This window comes from Megalops cyprinoides, chromosome 17 (assembly GCF_013368585.1).
Source record: "Megalops cyprinoides isolate fMegCyp1 chromosome 17, fMegCyp1.pri, whole genome shotgun sequence".
NCBI lineage: Eukaryota > Metazoa > Chordata > Actinopteri > Elopiformes > Megalopidae > Megalops > Megalops cyprinoides.
The window spans coordinates 29,814,087-29,835,927 of NC_050599.1; the positions used below are offsets into that span (position 1 = coordinate 29,814,087).

General features: G+C 40.9%; 1 protein-coding gene across 1 annotated transcript; it reads left to right on the forward strand.

Moving 5' to 3' along the window:
* The first annotated feature begins 43 nt into the window (after positions 1-43).
* Positions 44-20,341, forward strand: LOC118792739 (ras-related protein Rab-15-like). The gene is made up of 7 exons (XM_036550651.1): positions 44-552; positions 12,325-12,385; positions 12,877-12,937; positions 13,174-13,251; positions 19,134-19,223; positions 19,359-19,424; positions 20,086-20,341. Exons 1-7 carry the CDS (start codon positions 429-431, stop codon positions 20,242-20,244), a joined length of 639 nt encoding a protein of 212 aa, XP_036406544.1. The 5' UTR covers positions 44-428; the 3' UTR covers positions 20,245-20,341.
* The last annotated feature ends 1,500 nt before the right edge of the window (positions 20,342-21,841 follow it).

A 21,841-nucleotide genomic window follows, 5' to 3' on the forward strand; every position in this document is an offset into this window, starting at 1 on the left:
TACAATGTTTTAAAAAGTCATATGAACGTTGGTTCTGCTTTCAAGTACAAATATAAGTGTTAATGAAAACGGCCAACGGAAAAATACTGTGCAATATACGTTAGGCCTGAATCCAATTAAGAAAGAAAACGTTTCGCTCGATGGTATAGGCTTCCCCGCAATCTTTCCGCCCATTTCTGCGCTGTCAGTGATGTCGGAGAGCGGCTGCAGCGCGCATCCCTTATGCCTTCTCACCCCCCGTCGAGAGAAGAATGAGGACCGGATCCACCCTCCATCGCTATCGGAATACCCCCGTGCACATTGTTGTGTAACTAGCTAAACTAGGCAGACACGGAAAGAACTCTGGGGTTTGAATTCCGGGAGATATGGGAAATAAATGGATTAGAATTAGACAATCGATGCAGAGTTAACATTTTCTATGTGACACTATGGCCAAGCAGTATGATGTACTGTTCCGGCTGCTGCTTCTCGGGGATTCTGGGGTTGGGAAGACCTGTTTGTTGTGCAGATTTACGGACAGTGAATTTCATTCTTCTCATATTTCCACAATTGGTAAGATATTTGATGCATGCATTACTCAACGCTCTTTATTTTGTGCTCCTCCAACCCGGTCCAAATATTTCAGTTGCTAATTCCTTTCAAAATCATCACTATTGTTTGCATGCATGCCGTTTTCACAAACATTTCTGACTGCTGTTTGCTTTCAAATGCCATAGAAAAATATACAACATAATTTGTGTTTACCTACATCTAATGTGTTTCCTACCAACAGTATTAGGCTGCATTTAGCTAGTATTGCCGTTTTCCCAGATGGGTCATGACACTTAACGAAGAATAATTTGCTAAAGAATTCACCTGGATATAGGAAGCTCTGGGAATTGCATTTGAATGTACATTGGACATTAATGTTGTATAATCGTTCATCGGTGTTTAAAAAGAAGACTACGGAGAGAGATGAGCGCCTCGTGTCACTGTGTAAGACAGAGGGTGACTGAAAAAGAAATGTACTGTATGTCAGTATGGGATGAAATTCAAACAGTATAAATTATAAAAGTCCATATGACAATAGCTGTAATTTATACAGATTTATGTGTATTCTCTTTTAAAGCATATTGAAAATTGCCCTTTTCATTATTTCAGATTTTATATTCTATCAAGCCTCACAGAGAAGTAAAAGTTAAAAATAAAAAAGGAAATAAACAGAAATGCATTTTTGAATATGTCAACATACATGACATATTTTATACATATTCTGTTCATTTTGTATAATTGTGTATACACTGATGAGCCAAAACATTATGACCACTCACAGGTGAACCGAATGACGTTGATCATCTCCAAACAAGGGCACATGTCAAGGTCTGGGTAGATTAGATGGTAAGCAAACAATCAGTTCTCGTAGTCAACGTGTTGGATGCAGGAGAAATGGGGAGGAATAAAGACCTGAGCGACTTTGACGAGGGCCAAATTGTTCTGGCCAGACGACTAGGTCACAGCATCTCTGACACAGCAAGACCTGTGGGGTGCTCCCGGTCAGCAGTGGTGAGTACCTACCGACAGTGATCCGAGGAGGGACAAACCACAAACTGGCGACAGGGTGTTGGGCACCCAAGGCTCATCGATGTGTGAGGGCAATGAAGGTATCCCATCTGGTCCAGACAGACAGAAGGTCTCCTGTGGCACAAGTTACAGAAAATTTTAATGATGATTATGGGAGGAATGTGTCACAACACACAGTGCATCGCACCCTGCTGCATATGGGGCTGTGTAGCCGCGGACCGATCAGAGTGCCCATGATGACCCCTGTCCACTGTTGAGCACGCGAGCATTGGAACTGGACCTTGGAGCAGTGGAAGAAGGTTGCCGGGTCCAATGAGTCCCATTTTCTTTTAGATCACGTGGATGGCCGTGTACATGTGCGCCGTTTACCTGGGGAACTGATGGCACCAGGATGCACTGTGGGAAGATGACAAGCCGGTGGAGGGAGTGTGATACTCTGGGCAATGTTCTGCTGGGAAACCCTGGGTCCGGCCATTCATGTGGATGTCAATTTGACATGTGCCATCTACCTAAACATTGTTGCAGACCAGGTACACCCCTTCATAGCAATGGTATTCCTTGTCGGCAGTGGCCTCTGTCAGCAGGATAATGTGCCCTGCCACACTGCACACATTGTTCCGGAATGGTTTGAAAAACATGATGAAGTGTCCAAGGTATTGCCCTGGCTTCCAGATTCTCCAGATCTCAATCCGATTGAGCATCTGTGGGATGTGCTGGACCGACAAGTCCGATCCACGGTGACTCCACCTTGCAACTTATAGGACTTGAAGGATCTGCTGCTAATGTTTTGGTGCCAGATGCCACAGGACACCTTTAGGGGTCTTGTAGAGTCCATGCCTCAGCAGGTTGGCGCTGTTATGGAGGCACACAGAGGACCAACAGCATATTAGGCAGGTGGTCATAATGTTTTGGCTCATCAGTGTATATACTTATGCAGTTTATTCCTATAATTGCAAAAAGCAAATGTGACATTTGATTATAGTTGATGTTTGTAATATATAAAATATATGTTGCGTAATAGTGTTCTGTATGGTCCATATATTAGTTTCAGATTGGACTATATTGTGGATACAGGGATATTGTATGGTTTTCTCACTTTTCTCACAAGAAAGAGTAGGCTTTGGCTCAGTGACTGTACTGTGAACTCTGCCCAACAGCACCTGTTCACTAACTGCTTTTTAGGGGTTGAATCAGAACAGACAGGAAGCTCATCATTGCTTTATGTTCATATAAGACTATAGGATTATAGGGGAAACATAAGTTGAAATGCCTGAGGGGTCATGTATCAGAGAGACTTGGGTGCATTGATGTCAGGTGTGTGAGAACTTGGGTGTGAGACATACTGCATCAGGGATCCCAGCTCAGTGTTGCTCATATCGGCCTGTGCTTATTTTCATTGTTGACATATGCATAGTGATGCATTTCTGAAACAATGAAATGAGCTGTGCTGCTCTTGGTACGGACAATTTCCTACAAGAACTTAACGTAAATTCATGCCCTCTCAGACTTGGTCTTTCTCTGTGCCAGTGGTTTAGTTTCTGTTCAATCCATCTAACCTCAAACTGTCCCTTTGCAATAGAAGAATTAGAATTCGACAGTTCCACTTTCCATTACATTACCTCTATACCTCAGAAACTTACACAGAAGCTTGAAGCACTAATTACTATATAAATACAAACATTTCTGAAGTGGAATACAAGTTAGAGGTTGTGTGATTGTCACTGTAAAAACCTGAGCCCCAAAACGAACTAAACCTAACCTTAACCCTCACACTGAGCTTTTTTGTAAATAACATGTCTTGTAATAATGTTTTCTTAGGAAGCAGTTACTGCACTGAAATTACTGCACTGTGCAAGACTATGTGAAGGTGTGTTGCTGAATTCTGTACCAGATCTAGCAGGCTAAGATGATAACCAAATGTATATTTAAATATTTGTATAGCCAAATGTATATTCAAATACTTTAGAGAAGAATTTGGAACACATGCTGGAACGTGTACAATGTGTTAAGCTGCTTTTGTGGTATGCAACTCAGAATGGTATGGGAGGAAAAACAGCCAAATCTATCATTTTGCCTCATTTTCCTTTGGCCTTGTAAAGCACAACAGCACTGACAGTTCAAGCTGTGGGTGGCTTTTAATATGCCTGCAACTGTGCAGGGACCACTCTGCAAATAAACAGTAATGAGCATTACGAGTAACTAGAGTTTATTTAATGGTAATTTAGAAGCATGCATAATAAGAGCTTTCTGATTGACCGGAACTTGGATGACAGGAGAGGGATTTCCCTGCATGGACATTGCCATGTTTTAGTCCCTTTTGTCCTCTTGGATATGTGTCACTGAGTGCTCTCCATTTTCGATCTGATTATTTCCAGAGAATGCCATGCCTCAAAGACTCAAATTAATTTCTACAGTTGAATTCATCCAAAATGTGATTTTAGAGGTTTTAATTCTCAAAAATGTAAAGGAGAGACTTCCATAAAACTATTACAAAAATCAGACTAACGCATATTATTAGGGACAATATCTAAAGGCAGTTGCGTGTTCTTTTAAAAAAATCATTCTCTTAACAAACACTTCCCGCAGTACAATGAACATTAACAGTAGAGGGGTGTGTCCTAAATACAGATTTAGAGAGCAAACACAGTTACCATTAATTAAACAAAAACAATTACAGAAATAAATTAAACACATTACCACATCATCACCTTTATATCTCATATAAATGCTTTGTTTTAGGAAAGGAAAGCCACACTGCTCAGCATCGTCTAGCTATTTGTATGGATCCTGGCTGTAGAGTTCTCAAGATTTAAAAAACTGATACAAGACTGAATGTATTTGCAAAGCTGCACAACTGCTGGGAAATCCCAAAATATATGGATGCACTTCCTGACCACTCTGAGGAAATTGTTACATTTAAATTCTATAGATTACCTTCATTCAAAATGAGACTTTGCACATTTAAGTGTCCAAAAATATAAAGAAGGACACAGTATAGAAAACTACTACAAAGGCATATTATAAAGGCCAGTATCCAGGGCCAGGAGCATGTTTTTATCCATTCAGTACTATTATTGCTCTGAGCAGGTGGACTTTCTGTCATGCACTAAAGCATCAAGGTTAGTATATGGCCAGCTTATTGGAAGGGGGTTTGCCCTCCATTAATGGCATGTTCCTTCAGGCACAGATTAGAATGGTGTAGAGGTCCATAGTGTGTCTGTTCTTGGCCATAGAAAAGCGAAGGACTCAGCTGGGTTTCCTGTGTTGCAGCCCCTGTGAAGGACCTGGCCAGGACATGTAGACCACAGAAGCAGCTTGGCTCTGCGTGGCTGACCATTGTCATTCTGCTCATGCATTTCTTCCTCCACTCTGCGATGATGTCGTCAGTTCTGTATGACTCACCATAGGAACAAAGGGAACATGACAGCAGGCTGTGTGGGAAACCAAAGTGTATCTGGATTCATATGAAAATAGATGGCACACATTAAAAACTGTGTTTCATGTTAAGATGTTAAAATATAGAACACAAATCAAGAGGCAAATATACATATGAAATGAAATAGCATTTTCAGTATAAGCCACAATATAATGCACATATTTGGAAAATTTATTTTTAAATCATTTTGACCTGCAAATCATTTACGGATACTGTGAGGTATATCTTCCAATTAGAGTAATTTCACAATTATTTCTATAACAAATGTGTGCTCCTTTAATTGTAACACCTGTTATTTTTTCTCAGGTGTTATGTGTCCTCATGTACTTGAAATGCTCTATCTCTAATAGGCTGATGTCATTTTTCTCTATGTACCAATGAAGTAATGGAATCATTTATATACTCAAATAGAGCCTGTCATACTAAGGAATTCTTTCAAATAACCATGAGTCATTATAAAAATTTCAGACTAAACATGTAACATACTTACTGGTGCACACCTTGCAGTGCTGGGCATTGTTGATTGTTTTCCAAGCTTGAGGAGTGTCAGAGACATTAATCCTGTTGGCATTTCCAGCAGTAGCTTATACAGTATATGACATTTATGTGAGGGTGGTGGTTTACTTCATAATCTGCGGCTCCCCTTTGAGTGACGTTGTCTCAGAGTGTGGCCAAGGAGCTGTGTGTGGACACCATCCTGTGAGGGCAGCTGGTATGAGGCACAGTTAACAGCGAGCAATGTTAAATTATGATCTCACTCATCTTACAATACTGTCAGCAGAAATTGCTTTGACTGGTTGTGACAACTTAGTACCATGATGTTTCCTCACCACTGTGTCATGAAACTTAGCATCAACAGCATGCATTCACACCTACATCACGTATCTCCACCATGCATTTACTGTACACCTGCACCATGCACCAATACCATGCATTTATTAAACACCTGCACCATGCATCTCTAGCATGCATTCACATCTGCACCATGTGTTGGAAATGAAAAAATGCCGGCACATTGGGTGTTACTGGATGAAGCTAAGAGCTACCATTACACTCAGCTCTTGCGACTATGTTTGTGTATACTGTATCTGTGCATATATATATATATATATATTATTTTATTTATTTATTTATTTTTTTTGCATCAGTGCAACTGTGATCAACACTTTGCCCAGCCTTCAAACCTTAGACATTCATGAACTGTTACTGTGGTCAGAGGTTATAGGGAAGAGCTCATCAATTGAATGAGATGTTCAGTGTTGTATGTTAAAATATTAAAATATGAAAGTGTGCAGACAGAAAGGAAGAGAAGGAGAGAGTGTAGACAGAGAGAGAGAGTACAGAGGGAAAAAGAGGAAAGGCAGTTTATCTGGAGAAGTAGTTAATTTTGCCACAGGGCAGAGAGCAGGCTGCTCTGGAACAGTCATGAGGCCTGTCCTAAAGAACTATCTCAGTCAGACGGCTCTCATTGTTGCTTGACATTCCTTAATCACACCCAACAGCCCCAGTCAGAGCAGGATTAGTTGTCTTCCTTTTGAGGTTGTGCTTGTTAGTCTCAGCATAGCGCACCTGTCAAGTACAATAGGAAACACGATGGTGTTGAAGCTGCTCATATTTTCCATGGGTAGGGGTAACAGCCTGGTTATTGCAAGTGGCTGTAATATTTTTTCATGTGAGCCTTTGATAATCCTCTGTGTCTCAGATTCCTCTATTCCTCTAGTGTTTATAAACATGACTCCCACTATCTTTCCACAAATGTCAGGCTCATTGACATACATCGGACATACAGTCACTCACAATCCCTACTCCTTACTATGCACAATGACACAGTGTGTCTGTGTGCTGACTACATTGTCCACTGCTGTAGTGAATATTAAACTGCATGCCCACATAGTCAGCTGCCACAGAGTATCTCTTATCCTCCTTACATATGGTATGTCCGAGTTTGTGTGTGCTGCTTCAGTCTCGCAGCTGTTGTTCCATATAGGCCGTTTATGAAATGTTTTCAGTGGTATGAATAAGAGCTACTGTCGCTTCATGGTTCCCAAACCATGTGTGACGCGCAGGTTAACTATTGTGAGACCGAAAGGTCGGTCCGTTGTGTCTGATGCAGGTCAGCATGCTACTTACTTACTCATGCTAAGCATGAGAAAAGAGGTGCTTGTGTTGTGTCATCACTGCCCACCGCAGGTGAGCGAGCCCCACTCCTCCGTCGAAGATTGTGCACGTCACCGCTCTGGTGCCCTCATACCAATGAGAAGGGTAGATTACCATTTTGATGGCCTCTCACTGTCGCAGGGACTTAACCCTGACCTCACTTTGAGTTCCTTTAATATTTTAAATCCATTCATTTTTTACATTTCTTACATTTCTGTAGTTTTTCTGAGGAGGATCAGTCAGTCAGAGCAGCTACTGGAAAGCTTAGATCCTTTCTGCTTCAGCCATGTATGTTTAAGCTGCTGCATGTTTTTGTTCCATGGGTGAAGCTATTTCACCAGAACGCCTAACACTGTATACAAGATATCATTTATGTTAGTGCTCCACAGTTACAAGGGGCTTTGATCATTGAATGAATCCACAAGTACAGCCATTAGAGAGAAGAATAATGCAGTTCATTTGCATAGCAGCATTATACCCACAGCTTTAACAACAGAGGGTATATTTTATATTTTCATTAGCAGACACTCTTCTCCAGAGCCATTTCCACAGTTAGAAATTTTTGCATGTCATCCATATATACAGCTGGCTTCAGTTAAGCACTATGCCAACGTGTACAACAGCAGTGCCCAACCCATAAAATGAAGCAGAAACCTTTAGGTTCAGAAACCTGTTCCTTACCACTACATCACACTGGTACCCTGCTCCTTACCACTATTCCCCACTACTGCTCCTTACCGCTACACCACACTACTGCCCTGCTATGCTCAGGGTTGGATGACCGAACGGGCCTACCGGCCCCGGGCCCAGAGGCCCAAGGTCTCAGGGGGCCCCGAAACCAGAGCCTCTGCGTGAAGTCGCTGTGTAACTTTGCATTTCTTGTTGCATAATTAAAGGGCTTAATCATTCATGCCAATAACAGAGCCCCAAAAGTCCTAAACATTCACTTTGAAAATGTCACAAGAAAAAAAAAGTCACGATACTGTACCTTTTAAGTGAGTGTTTATCCCTTCAGTTTATCTATAGGACTTTAGAGGAGCTGAGTACTCCATGCAAAACAACAGCATTAGAAGCTCTGGCTAAGGGGCCTTTCAGAGGTGGTCATAGACAAGGACAAGGTGGCACTTCTGTAATGTCATGGTTCATGAAGACCCCATTATGTTGTTATCCACCCCTGATCTGTCTGAATGGGGCCTCTCAATCATATAACATGGGCCTGCAGACCAATCTACAACTGCATGGCCATACAACAGTAGATTTTTTTACAGGGCAGGGCAGGATATTTGAGGTGCTGCCTGTTGAAGAATGCTCTTTGAAATATTATGCATGCCAGATAACCTACATTAATTGATTTTATTTTATTTTTTTTTTTTTTGTAGTGTATCACTTTTATTTATTTTTTATTTTATTTTACCTTTATTTTACCAGGAAATCCCACTGAGATCAAGAATCTGTTTTACAAGAGAGACCTGGCCAAGACAGCAGCCTGACAAACTCACAACATATACAACATAAAATATGACATATACAACATAAAATACAAAAATCCACAACAAAAAACAGCTATTTAAACTCAGTGGCCTCTCAAGAAAAACAACCACGTCTCATTCACCACATTCTTTATGATGCACTTAAATTTATCACTGGATATAAATGTATCTAATTTTAAATCTTTCTGTAGATTATTCCATGTTCAAGTTGCATAGTAAGACAATGCAGTTTTAATTTAGGCTTATAAAGTCTTCCTGTGTTTGCTATACTGTATGTGACACATAGCTTGCTATCAATTGTTTTTTAGGGTTTTTTTGTTAATATTAGAGGTGGCTTAAACTTATCTCTTACTTGTGGTTGAGAGCAGTGTATTTTGTTAATGTTCTGTTGGTTTTAATTGAGTGTACCTGCACTGTAAATCCTGTGTTGTTGAGATACAGGTGAATTTATTTCTAGTTATTGGGCTGTTGGCTTTGAGTGTTCCTGTGCTGTAAATCCTATTGAGATGCAGCATGCAGGTGAATGTATGTATTAGCTAATATGTGTATGGAGAGTACCATGCATTTTATGGTTCTTTGCCTGGTCTGGGTTTTGATTCCTTTCCCCACTCAGGACCAGACCAAGGGCAGATAACATAAGTCAACAAATACACACACATAGCAGGCAAGAGGGCGAATGCCTACCACCATAAATACCCCTAAATCAGTGACCTCAGGTCACATACCAACTTCTTGAAAACAGTAACATCCAGATGGACCATAACAGCGAAGGTTGCCTTCCCCCCCCCCCCCTTTCTCCCCTTCCTGAGCACAATCAGCATGTGTGTGTGTGTTTGTGTGTGTATATGTGTGTGTTTCTTTGTGTGTATCTACATGTTTGGATCACTTACCCTTTTATACCCCACAGTTAATTGTACCCTCTTGTCATGGGTAAAATGTTGGAAAACCCAATGTTGTGTGATAACATGTGTTTCTCAATATAGCAGCAAAACCACCATTTTACCAGTTCCTTTGAGCCAACTCTCTCCTCTCAACCCATGCCTATTAATGTTTGATGTCATTGCAATGCTCATGAAGAGCTGAATGCAAAAATGATAACTCAAAAATATATCTGGTATTAGCAGATGTTTGGATCTAAAGCACAAGATTAAGTCCTGAAGAAACTTCCAGGCGCTCCCCCACCATAAAATTAATTACGTGTGAGTCAGGGAGGTGGAGAGAGCTCCTCTATGCAGGCTTCTATGCTCAGTTTTGCTCAGGCTCAGTTTTTTCCTAAGCTCAGCTTTGATGTGCAGCCAGCTCAGATAGACGCTCAGTCATCCAGTCCGTGGCTCAGTTTCTCCTGCAACCTTTTGGATTTTTCCTTTTGGAGTTTTGCTGCTATTGTGAGTGGTTCCTGTGTTCTTCCTTGGGAGAGGTAAACAATTGGCTTGGGTAATTTTCTCTTCACGCATTCATTTATCCATTCCGTGATCCATCCATGTTCTTGTTAATGTCTTTATGTAATTTAATGTCTGTTAAGGTAGTGGACCAGGTATGGAGCCCAGAATATGAATTTTGTCTTTGTCTTAGTGTAACTGCTCAATAAACATTTTTAATTTATTCCAGTTGTGATTGTATATTTCTGGCAAAGATTGATCCACCAGAGTGCTCATTTCCTATCAACGAATTTGGTGATTTAATTGATAATTAATATCATTTAATTAATCATCAATTAATTATTTTACATGTTGGTTAAGTGAGGAGTTTTAGTAATTGTCTAAATTTCTAAGACCGCTGGGCTCAGACCATTTAATTTTTATCAAATTCTCACTTCCCCAACATTTGCTAATATAATAATATAATAAGTCAACCTGTGTACCTGCCCTGCCCTGCCCAGGGGGGGGGGGGGGGGGGGGCCTTTATACGTCCGTGCCCAGGGGCCCATTGTCTCATAATCCGCCTATGGCTATACTGATGCTTGGCCCTCAGCATGGCAGACTGGTGGGTGATTTGACACAGAGCAATCTGTTTACAGTGCACTAGCTCCCTTCCCCTTGCCTGTATCATAGAGCAGCATCATTCAGAGAGAACACTACAGCGCTGTGCACCTCTGCCTAAGCCATGAAACTGAGGTTTTAGGTTTGTGTGTTTATATTCAAGTATTGACTTTTTACTCTTAAGCTTTTTATGACATATCCACAGGTTTTATATACAGTACCTTGCAAAAGTATTCAGACCCTTGACCAATTCTCACCTTTTATTTAATTACAAATGCATGCATTGAACTTTCGTTTTTGTGTCATACTGTATTTAAACACACAAACTTAAAATTAACGCTGCACAAAGGTGACATTGGTTTTATGTTAGAAAATATTTTAAGAAAAATAAAGAACTGAAATATGCAGTTTGCATAAGTATTCCACCTGTGCACATTAATATGTGGTAGAGCCATCTTTTGCTGCAACAACAACTTTAAGTCTTTTGGGATTAGTATCTACCAGCTTTGCACACTGTGAGGGAGTGATATTTGCCCATTCTTCTCAGCAGAGTTGCTCCATGTTGTTCAGGTTGGTTGGATGATGCTTGTGGACAGCAGTTTTCAAATAGTGCTACAGTGGGATTGAGTTTAGGACTTTGACTGGGCCACTGTTCGACATACCTTGTTGTTTGTGAGCCACTCCAATGTTGCATTGGCCTTGTGATTGGGATGTTTGTCCTACTGAAAGGTGCTCTTTCTCTCACGCTTCAGTTTTTTAGCAGACTGAAGCAGGTTCTCTTGCAGTATGTCCGCATATTTTGCACCATCCATTCTTCCATCAGTTTGCCCAGTCCCTGCTGATGAAAAGCATCTCCACAACATAATGCTACCACCACCATATCTTGCTGTAGGGAGGGTGTTTCTTTCCTTCACATTCATAGCATGACCAGTGATCCTTAAACAGAGAGGGGTTTTATCCAGAAAACCCCAGTTACTTTAATGGTTCACATGTAAAGACCAATGGTAAGGCAGTTGTATCCTCGTAAGGACATTTTTTTTTATCTCTAAACTTGGAAGTACCAGAGCACAGTGATTTAATAGTTATGCAGGCAGCATATTTCAGTTTTTTTCTTAAAATATTTTCCATCATAAAACCAATGTTACCTTAAAATTATTTTTGTGTTTTAATGTTTTTAAATGTGGTATTACACACAGTGAAATCTCAATGTATCATTTTTAATTCAGAAGAATGTAAGAATTGGTCATGGGTCTTAATACTTTTGCAAGTCACTGTGTATTCATTTATACATTAACATATGATGGAACATGTGGTGTATTTTCACATCACACACACACTTTTAAAATACATCTCTGCTAGCCAATATGTGTTTGTGGTTCCTAGGATAGAATCATTATCAAATGAAAATTGTTAATTGTTGAAGACCTTGTTACACCTGGATCAGTCATTTTGTTGAAAGAACTGAAGTGGAAATGATATGTTGAAACTGCAATGTGTTCTGATTAAATATGGCATGAATCTGAGCAGTGTATGAGGACATATCCTGACATATCCATTATGAGGATGTTACAATATGTAATGATTTTAAACACAAAGCATTTTATATCACTTGATTGAATGAAGCACGGTCAGGTTGTCCTCTTCTGCAGACAATTTCCTGCCCAAGTACTGTAACTGAAATGCCACCTTTCTTATCTTGCAGGAGTTGATTTCAAAATGAAGACATTGGATATGGATGGAATCAGAGTAAGAATACAGATATGGTAAGGTGGTAAAATGATTGATATGAATGTACCTTTGCAGTTAGTGTGTGAAAGTTCCAATAGGATACATTAGGTCCCCCTGCAAAAAAAACATCTCCAGTTGTAGGGACTGGGGTGGGCTTGCCAGTGATTCTAGATCTATTTGAGCCTCTGAGTGACATTGTGAATCCAGAAGCATTCTGATGCTGGGGTGGCATAGTTCCCTGCCATACATATGCCTCCATGTACTGCTGTGTACTACAAATGTGGTAGTTTATCACATTTCACTGGCTTTGCAGGTACTCAGCACCACTTTGTACAGTGCAGGTTTTAACCCATAAGCATTTCAAACAAATGAGGTAAAGCACTTTGCACAAGTATGCACTCTAAGTGCATACATACTCTAGGATACATGCTAACTGTGTCACTCCAGGGACAAATATTAACTGTGCCTCTCCAGGGATGTATGCTACCTGTGTCTCTGCAGGTTGTGTCTCTGTCTGTCCCTCCAGGGATACTGCTGGCCAGGAGCGATACCAGACTATCACAAAGCAGTACTACAGACGAGCACAAGTAAGTTCCCTCTACATGTATAATGACATTAATGTCGCATTGTCTCAACTTTGCTAGCAAGCCACAGTCATGTTATGGTGGGTTTCTACCAGACACTTAAGTCTCTCCCTGCCCCAGTTGCATGTATGATTCAACTGTCCTAAGGTAGACTATGAGGTTTAAATAATTCCATATTCATTCACATGTGTGTCAATGTTAGTAATGAGGCTGAGAATTGTGCCCTCTTCTCCCTCCAGGGAATCTTCTTGGTGTATGACATCACCAGTGAGCGCTCCTTCCAGCACATTATGAAGTGGGTCAGTGATGTGGACGAGGTGAGGGATGTGGTTCCAGCACCAGTCTCCACTATGTAAAAGAAGCCCCACACAAAGATGTTCCACATACACTCCCTCCCTGCACATACACATGAACTTCCTGTGCACTTACCCCAGTCATGTTCACACCCCCCCCTCACACATACGATCAGGGCTCAGGCACGGACTCAGATGCGGACCACGAGTGCTCTGATTCCAGGTGTTTATTTGCAGAATCGTCAAACAAGCAGGCAGGGTCAACTAACCAGGCAGGTAGTCCAAGGGCAAAACAAGGATCAAAACCGGAACAGGCAGGGTCAAACCGTGAAGGCAGGCAGATCAGGCAATCAGGGCAGAATGTCAGGCAAAGACAATGTTCAGGAGCAGGCGAGGCAAAACCAGACAATCCAAGCAGGGAAACACAGGGACAAGCAGGGTAGATATAGGGCTGGGCTGATGAGGTGATGGGAAGCAGGTGTGCAGGCAGGCAGGTGGAGATGATCAGGTGGGCAGAGACAGGGCGGACAGCGGGCGAGTCTAGATCACAAGGAAAACAAAAGCACATGGACAGGGAAAAACTAAAACACAACAGCTAGTGGGCGGGAGCGCTGACACATACACTCCTTATGCACACACCAACCACTTCTCAAAGTCCAATTTACATTTAAATGTTCTCCGTCTGATTCTTGGCATGACAAAGTACCTGTATCAGCAAAGCATATATAACAAAATGAACAACATATTAAGAAAGCAACAACAAAGGACGATGAACACACACACACACACACACATACACAACACATTGTCCTTGCTCTCCTAGAAGGACTAGAAGTTTTTGGATGCCTGGGAGGTTTGTGAATAGTGGGCATGCCGTATTTATTTTTGAATTAAAAAAAAAATATTTTAATATAGATTTTTCTGGCTAAACAGCATTCCATGTGACATTTCTGTATTGTTTGTACTGGTGGACTGTAATTATAATTGGGATGGTGTGGTTCTGGTGTGATGTTGCAACCAGGATTAGAAAATTGAGCCTCCGTGTGAGGGGACCAACTGAGCAAAGGGACTCTTTTCTGGGTTTTCCTGTTGGCATTGCGGGACTTTATAATGATATGAGTGGGAGTTTGCTATTTCTAAATGTTTATCAAATTTAATTAAATTTTAATTTAATTTAGATTATTAGTGGCCTAATTGTTCCTTGTATTATTTGGAGTTCCAGGGTAGCTTTAGAGAATTTTGCATGCAGGGTTTCAGTTGGGTGTTTGTCCCATTGAGCAATCTTTATCTGTAAGCAGACCCCACATATTACCCCACTCTTTCCATCTTTCTTCCATAACCTTTTTTCCATACTGTCCAATTCAAACAACCTCATTATAGCTGGAGACTTCAATACCATCATTAACCCCACAATCGACTGCTCCAGCACCTCTGGCAACTCAAGGAACTGGCACTCTGCTGACATAATAAAGCAATATATGGAGGACTATGGCCTTAGCGATAGTTGGAGAATGAGAAACCCATCTTTAAGGGAATATTCATACTTCTCATCAGTTCACCAATGTTCATCTAGAATCCACCTATTTATTGTCAGTAACTCGCTTATACCCAAGATTTCAAATAACACAATTCACCCAATCGTGATCAGTGATCTGTCATGACTGCGGCGTCTTAGCCAGTTGTTTTCTTTTCCCTGTCCATGTGCTTTTGTTTTCCTTGTGTTCTAGCCCTGCCCCGCTCTCCGCCCTGTTTCCGCCCAGCTGATTGTCTCCACCTGCCTGCCTGCACACCTGCTTCCCATCACCTCATCAGCCTAGCCCTACTGTATATCTACCCTGCTTGTCTCTGTCTTGTTTGCCAGTTCATCTCAGTTTGCTGTTTCGTTACTCGCCGTCTGTTCTGGTTTGCCTGTCGGTTCCTTTTGCCTTATTTTAAGACTCCAACAAGATGGCGCTTCAATACTCCACTGCTTGAAGACCCCAATTTTATAACATTCATAAGGCGAGAGTGGGCATTCTTTCCGGAGATGAATGAGACTCCAGACACCTCACCTTCACTGCTATGGGAAACTGGGAAAGCCGTAATCAGAGGAAAAATCATATCATACTCTTCACATAGGAAAAACAGCAACAACAATTGGAAAATACAATAGAACAAAGAATCAAACACTTAACAAACAAAATATCCTGCAATCCCAGTGAACCAAAACAAAATGAATTAAAAGAATTCCAAACACAAATTGAAGATATCATACAGAAAAAAACACAGTTTCTAATTCATCAACTGAAATATAATGGTTTTCAATACAGTAATAAAGCAAACAGTAAATATTTGGCAAATCTACTCCAACACAAAAAAGAGCAGTCAATCATCCCATCCATCTTGGACTCTACAGGAACCATCACTCAGAACCCGCAAGATATAAACAACGTATTTTGAAACTTTTACAGCAATCTTGACTCCTCTGCTCACCGATCCACACAATCTGAAATTGATGCTTTCCTTAACAATCTGACCTTACCGAAACTAACTGCTGAACAAATGAATTTTCTAGATGCACCCCTTAACCTCAGTGAATTCACCACAGCTCTCAACAACATTCCAAGTAGCAAATCTCCCGGACCAGATGGATTACCAGCCAAATTCTACAGACACTTTTGGGAAATATTATAACCACTATTCAACAGAGTAATTACAGAAATAAAAACCCCCTCCACCATACCCACACACGAATACCGCTGCTATGACATTACTATTAAAACCCAACAAAGATCCAACTCACCCCTCTAGCTACCGACCTCTTTCACTAATGAATACCGACTTGAAAGTTATCACCAAAGCACTAGCAACCAGAATAGAAACAGTCATCCCCACGCTCATTCACCCAGATCAGACAGGCTTCATAAAAAATAGACACGCCACAGGTAATATATGCAGACTTTTCAACCTAATCAATATATCACAACAAACCCAACAGAAAACCATTATCACTTCACTTGATGCAGAAAAAGCTTTTGACAAGGCAAATTGGTCGTTTTTATTCAACACATTACACAAGTTTGGTTTTGGAGAGTCGTTCATCCACTGGATTACAACACTGTACACATCACCCAGAGCCACCATTAACACTAACGGAATCACTTCACCAAGTTTCACACTGCACCAGGGCACCAGACAGGGATGCCCACCCTCGCCTTCTCTCTTTGCTATTTTCATTGAACCTCTTGCAGCAGCAATACGACAGAACATCAAAATCCAAGGAATTCAGGTGGCTAACATACAACATAAAATCAATCTATATGCAGATGATCTACTACTCTACTTACATACCCATACATATCACTTCAAGAAACTTTCAATATCATCAATAAATTCTCAAAAATTTCACATTACACTATAAACTGGAATAAATCAGTCATATTACCCCTCTCAGAAGATGCCTGGGATTCTGGAGCTCAGGACTCTCCCCTCTCTCTTCACACTGGCAACATCAAGTACATAGGGGTTAATATCTCCCCTAGGCTGTCAGAGCTCTTTAACCTCAATTATACTCCCCTCCTCAGAAAAATTGAAGACGACTACAAATGCTAGACCAAACTCCCTCTCACACTTGGAAGAATTGCCGCAGTCAATTCTTCAGTCTACCCCAGATTAACTACCTATTTTCTATGATCCCCACTACCCCTACAGATAAATGGTTTAAAACACTCAATTCATTAACAACACAATTTTACTGGAAAAACCAAAAACCCAGAATTTCACTCTCAACACTACAAATTAAAAATCATATGGCGGGCTCAAGGCACCAAACTTCCTTCACTACTTCCCTGCAAATCAATTATAGTACTTAGTCAAATGGATCCAAATACACAAATACAATTACCCCCGGCTGGAACTGGAACAAAACCAATGTACAAACATCTCAATTGCAGACCTCCCCTTCCTCCCACAATCAATCAAAAAATCTAACTACTGTAAACTCATTACTATCTCTACAACTCTGACAGCCTGGTGGAAAACGAATCAAATCACTAAATCATCGCTAGCACTAAATAAGTTCACCCCACCCTGGCACAACCCAGTCTTCATGTTGCAGAACAAACCTATTTACTTCTCCACATGGGCACAAAAGGAAATCACACAACTTCACCACCTGTTTGAGAATCATCAACTCATATCATTCAACACACTCATACAGAAATATGGGGTTGGGAGAGACCAATTCCTTCAATATCAACAACTTAGATTAAGACAAAACCAGTTTAACCAACAACACATTACAACCCTCTCAACTAGTTGATGAACTCATGAAAATCAATAACTCTAAAAAATTTACCTCCAAACTATATACACTGATCCCCAACTCAAATAATATAATAACAATACTAACAACCAAGTGAGAAGCTGACCTGGCCCTCTCTCCCAACCCTGATTTCTGGGAACAAATCTGTAAGAATACCTTTTCCATGACCACTAGCACAAACCTGCAGCTCATACAATACAAAGTCATTCACAGAACTCACATCACTAGTAAAAAGTAAAAAGTTAAAAATGGGACTAGCCAACACAGATATCTGTTCACAATGCACTTTAGGTAGCACAGACAACTATCTTCACGCCATCTGGCTCTGTCAACCAGTCCAGTCTTTCTGGATCACGGTTACTAAGACACTCTCCACCATCCTGAGCTACAGAATCCCACCATCCTCAACACTCTGTCTCCTCGGTGATATCTCCAAAGCTCACATCCCATCAAAACTCAGGAATTCGTTGCTCATTTCTCTAACTGTCGCTAAGAAAGTAGTCCTCCAAAACTGGAAACCAAGGAAATCCTGTCACATCACTCATTGGACTAATCTAATTTCAGAATACATTTCAATGGAAAAAAGTAATGCTCACAAAAAGAACCAAATATCAGCCTTTGAAGACATTTGGTACCCATTTCTAACTTTTCTAAATTCAATCCAAACATAACTACAAGCCGTGTATATTACCAGACACATACCCCCCTGCTCCCCTTTTTCTGGCGCACGACTCCCCCCACCCCACCTCACCCCCTGACCCCTAACTTTCCTACTCTCAGTTACCCCCCCCCCCCTTTTTTATTTTAGTTACTTATTTTGCCTATCAGTTACCACAATTACACATACACATAGACACATGTCACTTACACTCTTGCAGAATATATCTGACAACCTCCTTCAGCATCCCTAAACCGTGACCACCCAATGTGAATCATAGCTTACTTTACTCAATCTCTAATAACTTGCCTCTTCATGTTCGTCAACTGTCTTGTCTAGTCCTGTCTTCCCAGTCCTGTGCTATTGTCCCGTCTTACTCGTCACTTTGTTTTGTCTTGTGTTTTCTTTATTTCACATTCTGTATGTTGTGCTATACACAATCCCCTCCTTTTATGGATATCCATGTTCCCACTAAAATAGGGTGGATGATGATGGTAGGATAACAATGGCTGTTCTGAATTCAAAGTTGAATGTAATATATTGAGTATATTATTACGAATGTATTGCCTTATTAAAAATAAAGTTGTCCTCCAAAGAGGGGGGTGGTGGTGGGTCTTAAAGAAAAAGAACAAGTGAAGAACAAGAAGAAGTGTTAGGGTAATTGCCAGGACCCAGGTCTGGCAGCACTGCTCTAGTCATGTTCTGCAATAATTTCTGTTCTGTGGGCAACAGCACAAATAGGTCATCTGCACAGAACAGGAATGATGATTTCTTTGATTTTTTTAGCATGTAAAGTAAGACCAGGAGATGGAGAATGTTCCAAAACTGTGGCAAATTCGTTGATATAGATGTTGAATAGTGCTCTGGTCAAGCTGTAGTCCCCTCTCTTTCTCTGCATCATTCCATCATTCACCCTCTCTCTCTCTCTATCTGGCCCTCCATCAGTATGCTCCAGATAAGGTACAGAAGATCCTCATTGGGAACAAATCAGATGAGGAGCAGAAGAGACAGGTGGATACAGAGCAGGGTGACAAGGTGAGGTCACTTGCCATCACACACAGACTGTCGGATGATGCCGTGTGTTTCTATACTGCTGCAAGCAATCTGTGCATGTTTAAATGCAAATGAAACCAATCACACCCTGTCACTAATGCAATATTAAACCCGCAGCTTGCAAAGACCTATGGAATGGACTTCTTTGAGACAAGTGCCTGTACCAACCACAACATTAAGGAGGTGAGTGAAGTGGGTCTGTTTGGAGATGTACTTCAAATGGGTGTAACGATATACTCAGCTCACAGTTTGGTGTGATACATGATACTGGGTTCACAGTTTGAACAAAATTTGAATGGAAACAAATTATACCTGAACAAAATTTTGTATTTATTCCTGAGGCATAAAACAAATTGAACAATTTGTACAATGTCTTACTCAAACCGTTAAAAAATTGTAGAATCTCTTGTAAAAAGATTACTAAAATAACAAAACTGAGCTTTTAAAAACCCATGTTCGGACTGTGCTTGTAGTACCCTCTGCTGATCACATAATGTAATTAAAGCCAAAGAGAGTGCATTTTGGACACATTCTGTAGCGATTGGTAGCATAATTAAATGAAACGTTGCAGTTGATATCGTGAATGCTCCGCAATGTGTATCTTCATGTTTTTGTTTCACAATATTTAATTACACTCGTAGTACTTTACTTTTCACAAGAGAGGCCTGTTTCAGGATATTATACTTGGCAGAGGTCTGAGAGACAAGGTGATGCTGCCTCTGTTCCATCTTCATCCAAAACACTTAAAATACCTTTTTGACATTATGGCATCTTCAGCCTTGAGCATGGACTCAGTGATAATTGTCTAACTTCTGCCCTTGTCCACATCCCTCTGTGCCCCCAGTCATTTTTCCGGTTGACGGAGCTCGTCCTGCAGGCCAATAAGAAGGAGCTGGACATCCTGCGGGTGTCCATTAAGGAGGAGCTCAGTATTGCCGACATGGAGGAGGATGAGGGTGTCAACAACGGCAGCAGGAGCACCCAGAAGGCCTGCTGGTGTTAGGCTGTGAGACGTTCCTCTGCAACAGCCGCTCAAAATACCTCCCAAATGACAGCCCCTCCAAACCTCTTCATTTTAATACTGTCCCCATTACCGTTATCCCCCGTTTATAGATGTTGGTGCTTTCTGTTCTTTTTTGAAACATTTACATGTTCTATCATAATCATCCACACTGCTGGAACATTGATGACAGTATTTCACAGACTCTGTATTAGTGTGTTTTGCCACAAGAGGGCGCTAAATCCCTTAATCGAGTCTCTCCTGTGTGCAGAATGTAGGGGGGCTGCAGCGAGCTCCGTCAGGTCCTCTAGCATCAAGCAGTGGGGTGTGGTGGAACAAAGCATCTCCTTTTCTTCATATGGGTTTTCAAAACTAAATTTTTAAAACCTTAATTTTTTACCCCAGTAATTCGGTCATTTTAATACACATTTGAAAATACACACCGGAAAAGAGACTTTTGGCTTTTTCTGTAAAATGTGTTTTTGCTTTGCTTGAACAACTCAGTCTCTTGCTCCTTGCTTCACCAGGGCTATACATTACATACAGATCTGCTATTCTCTGTATCCCTCTATATGCACTCACATTCAAGTGAACTTGAGCATTTTCTCCAAATTCTTCAATACTCGTTGTCAATTGACATATAGCAAAATGGAGCCTAATACTAATTTATGATCTAGTTATGTAGAAAACAGCAATAAAGTATTTGGGGGAAAAAATCAAGTTACAAGCATACACCAAGATGAAGGTCCTTATAAAGCTGATTGGTAAATGCTTGGAATGGCTAACCATTGCTTTTTCTGGGTGGTATGTTTTCAGAGAATTACCCCAGGTCCCCCTAAACAAAATGGCATTTCGAGTTCTCTTGATAGCCTTTACACAAATGTACCATGACGCACCATGAGTGAGCTTGAGCTGTTGGTTCCTGCAAGGCTCTTGTGTCACATATCACTCCTATAGCAAGTTCAGAACACTATTATGCTGTTGCTGAAACAATGCAGTTTTGTTATGCATTATCCAGGCAGGTGTTCCTCCAGCTGGGAGGCCACTTGTCACCTCTGATTGATTGACAGTTCAGGAGCAGAGAGGAGGTGAATCCTGAGAAACAAAGGCGCTAGCAGACCATGCTGATTATTCACCTACTGTAGGGTGACAGCTTGGCTGTCTGAAAAATGATACTTTGAGGCCAACTGCTGTGGCACTGATTAGCATTTAGACAGGATAAAAGAACGCAGGCAAATGATGGAGAAATCCACCAACTGTCTTTTTTACCAGTACCTTGTCTGCAGCATACAATACCCCAATCCCAACAACTTAACCCATTTGCTGCATGCATTTGCACCAGAGCAAGGGTTTTTCTTCAGGAAATGTCAAATTATTGGTGAGTGTAGAATTGTGGAATGTAAGTGTATTCAGCTGTCCTTGATCTTTGTATTTAAAAACATTTTACCTCATTCAAAAAACCCTGTCAATACAGTGTATGATGGTAAATATTACAGCAGGACTGTTTACATTTACATTTATTCATTTAGCAGACGCTTTTATCCAAAGCAATGTACAAAAGTGCATATAGTGGGCAAACAGGCACAGGCACAAGGGCAAG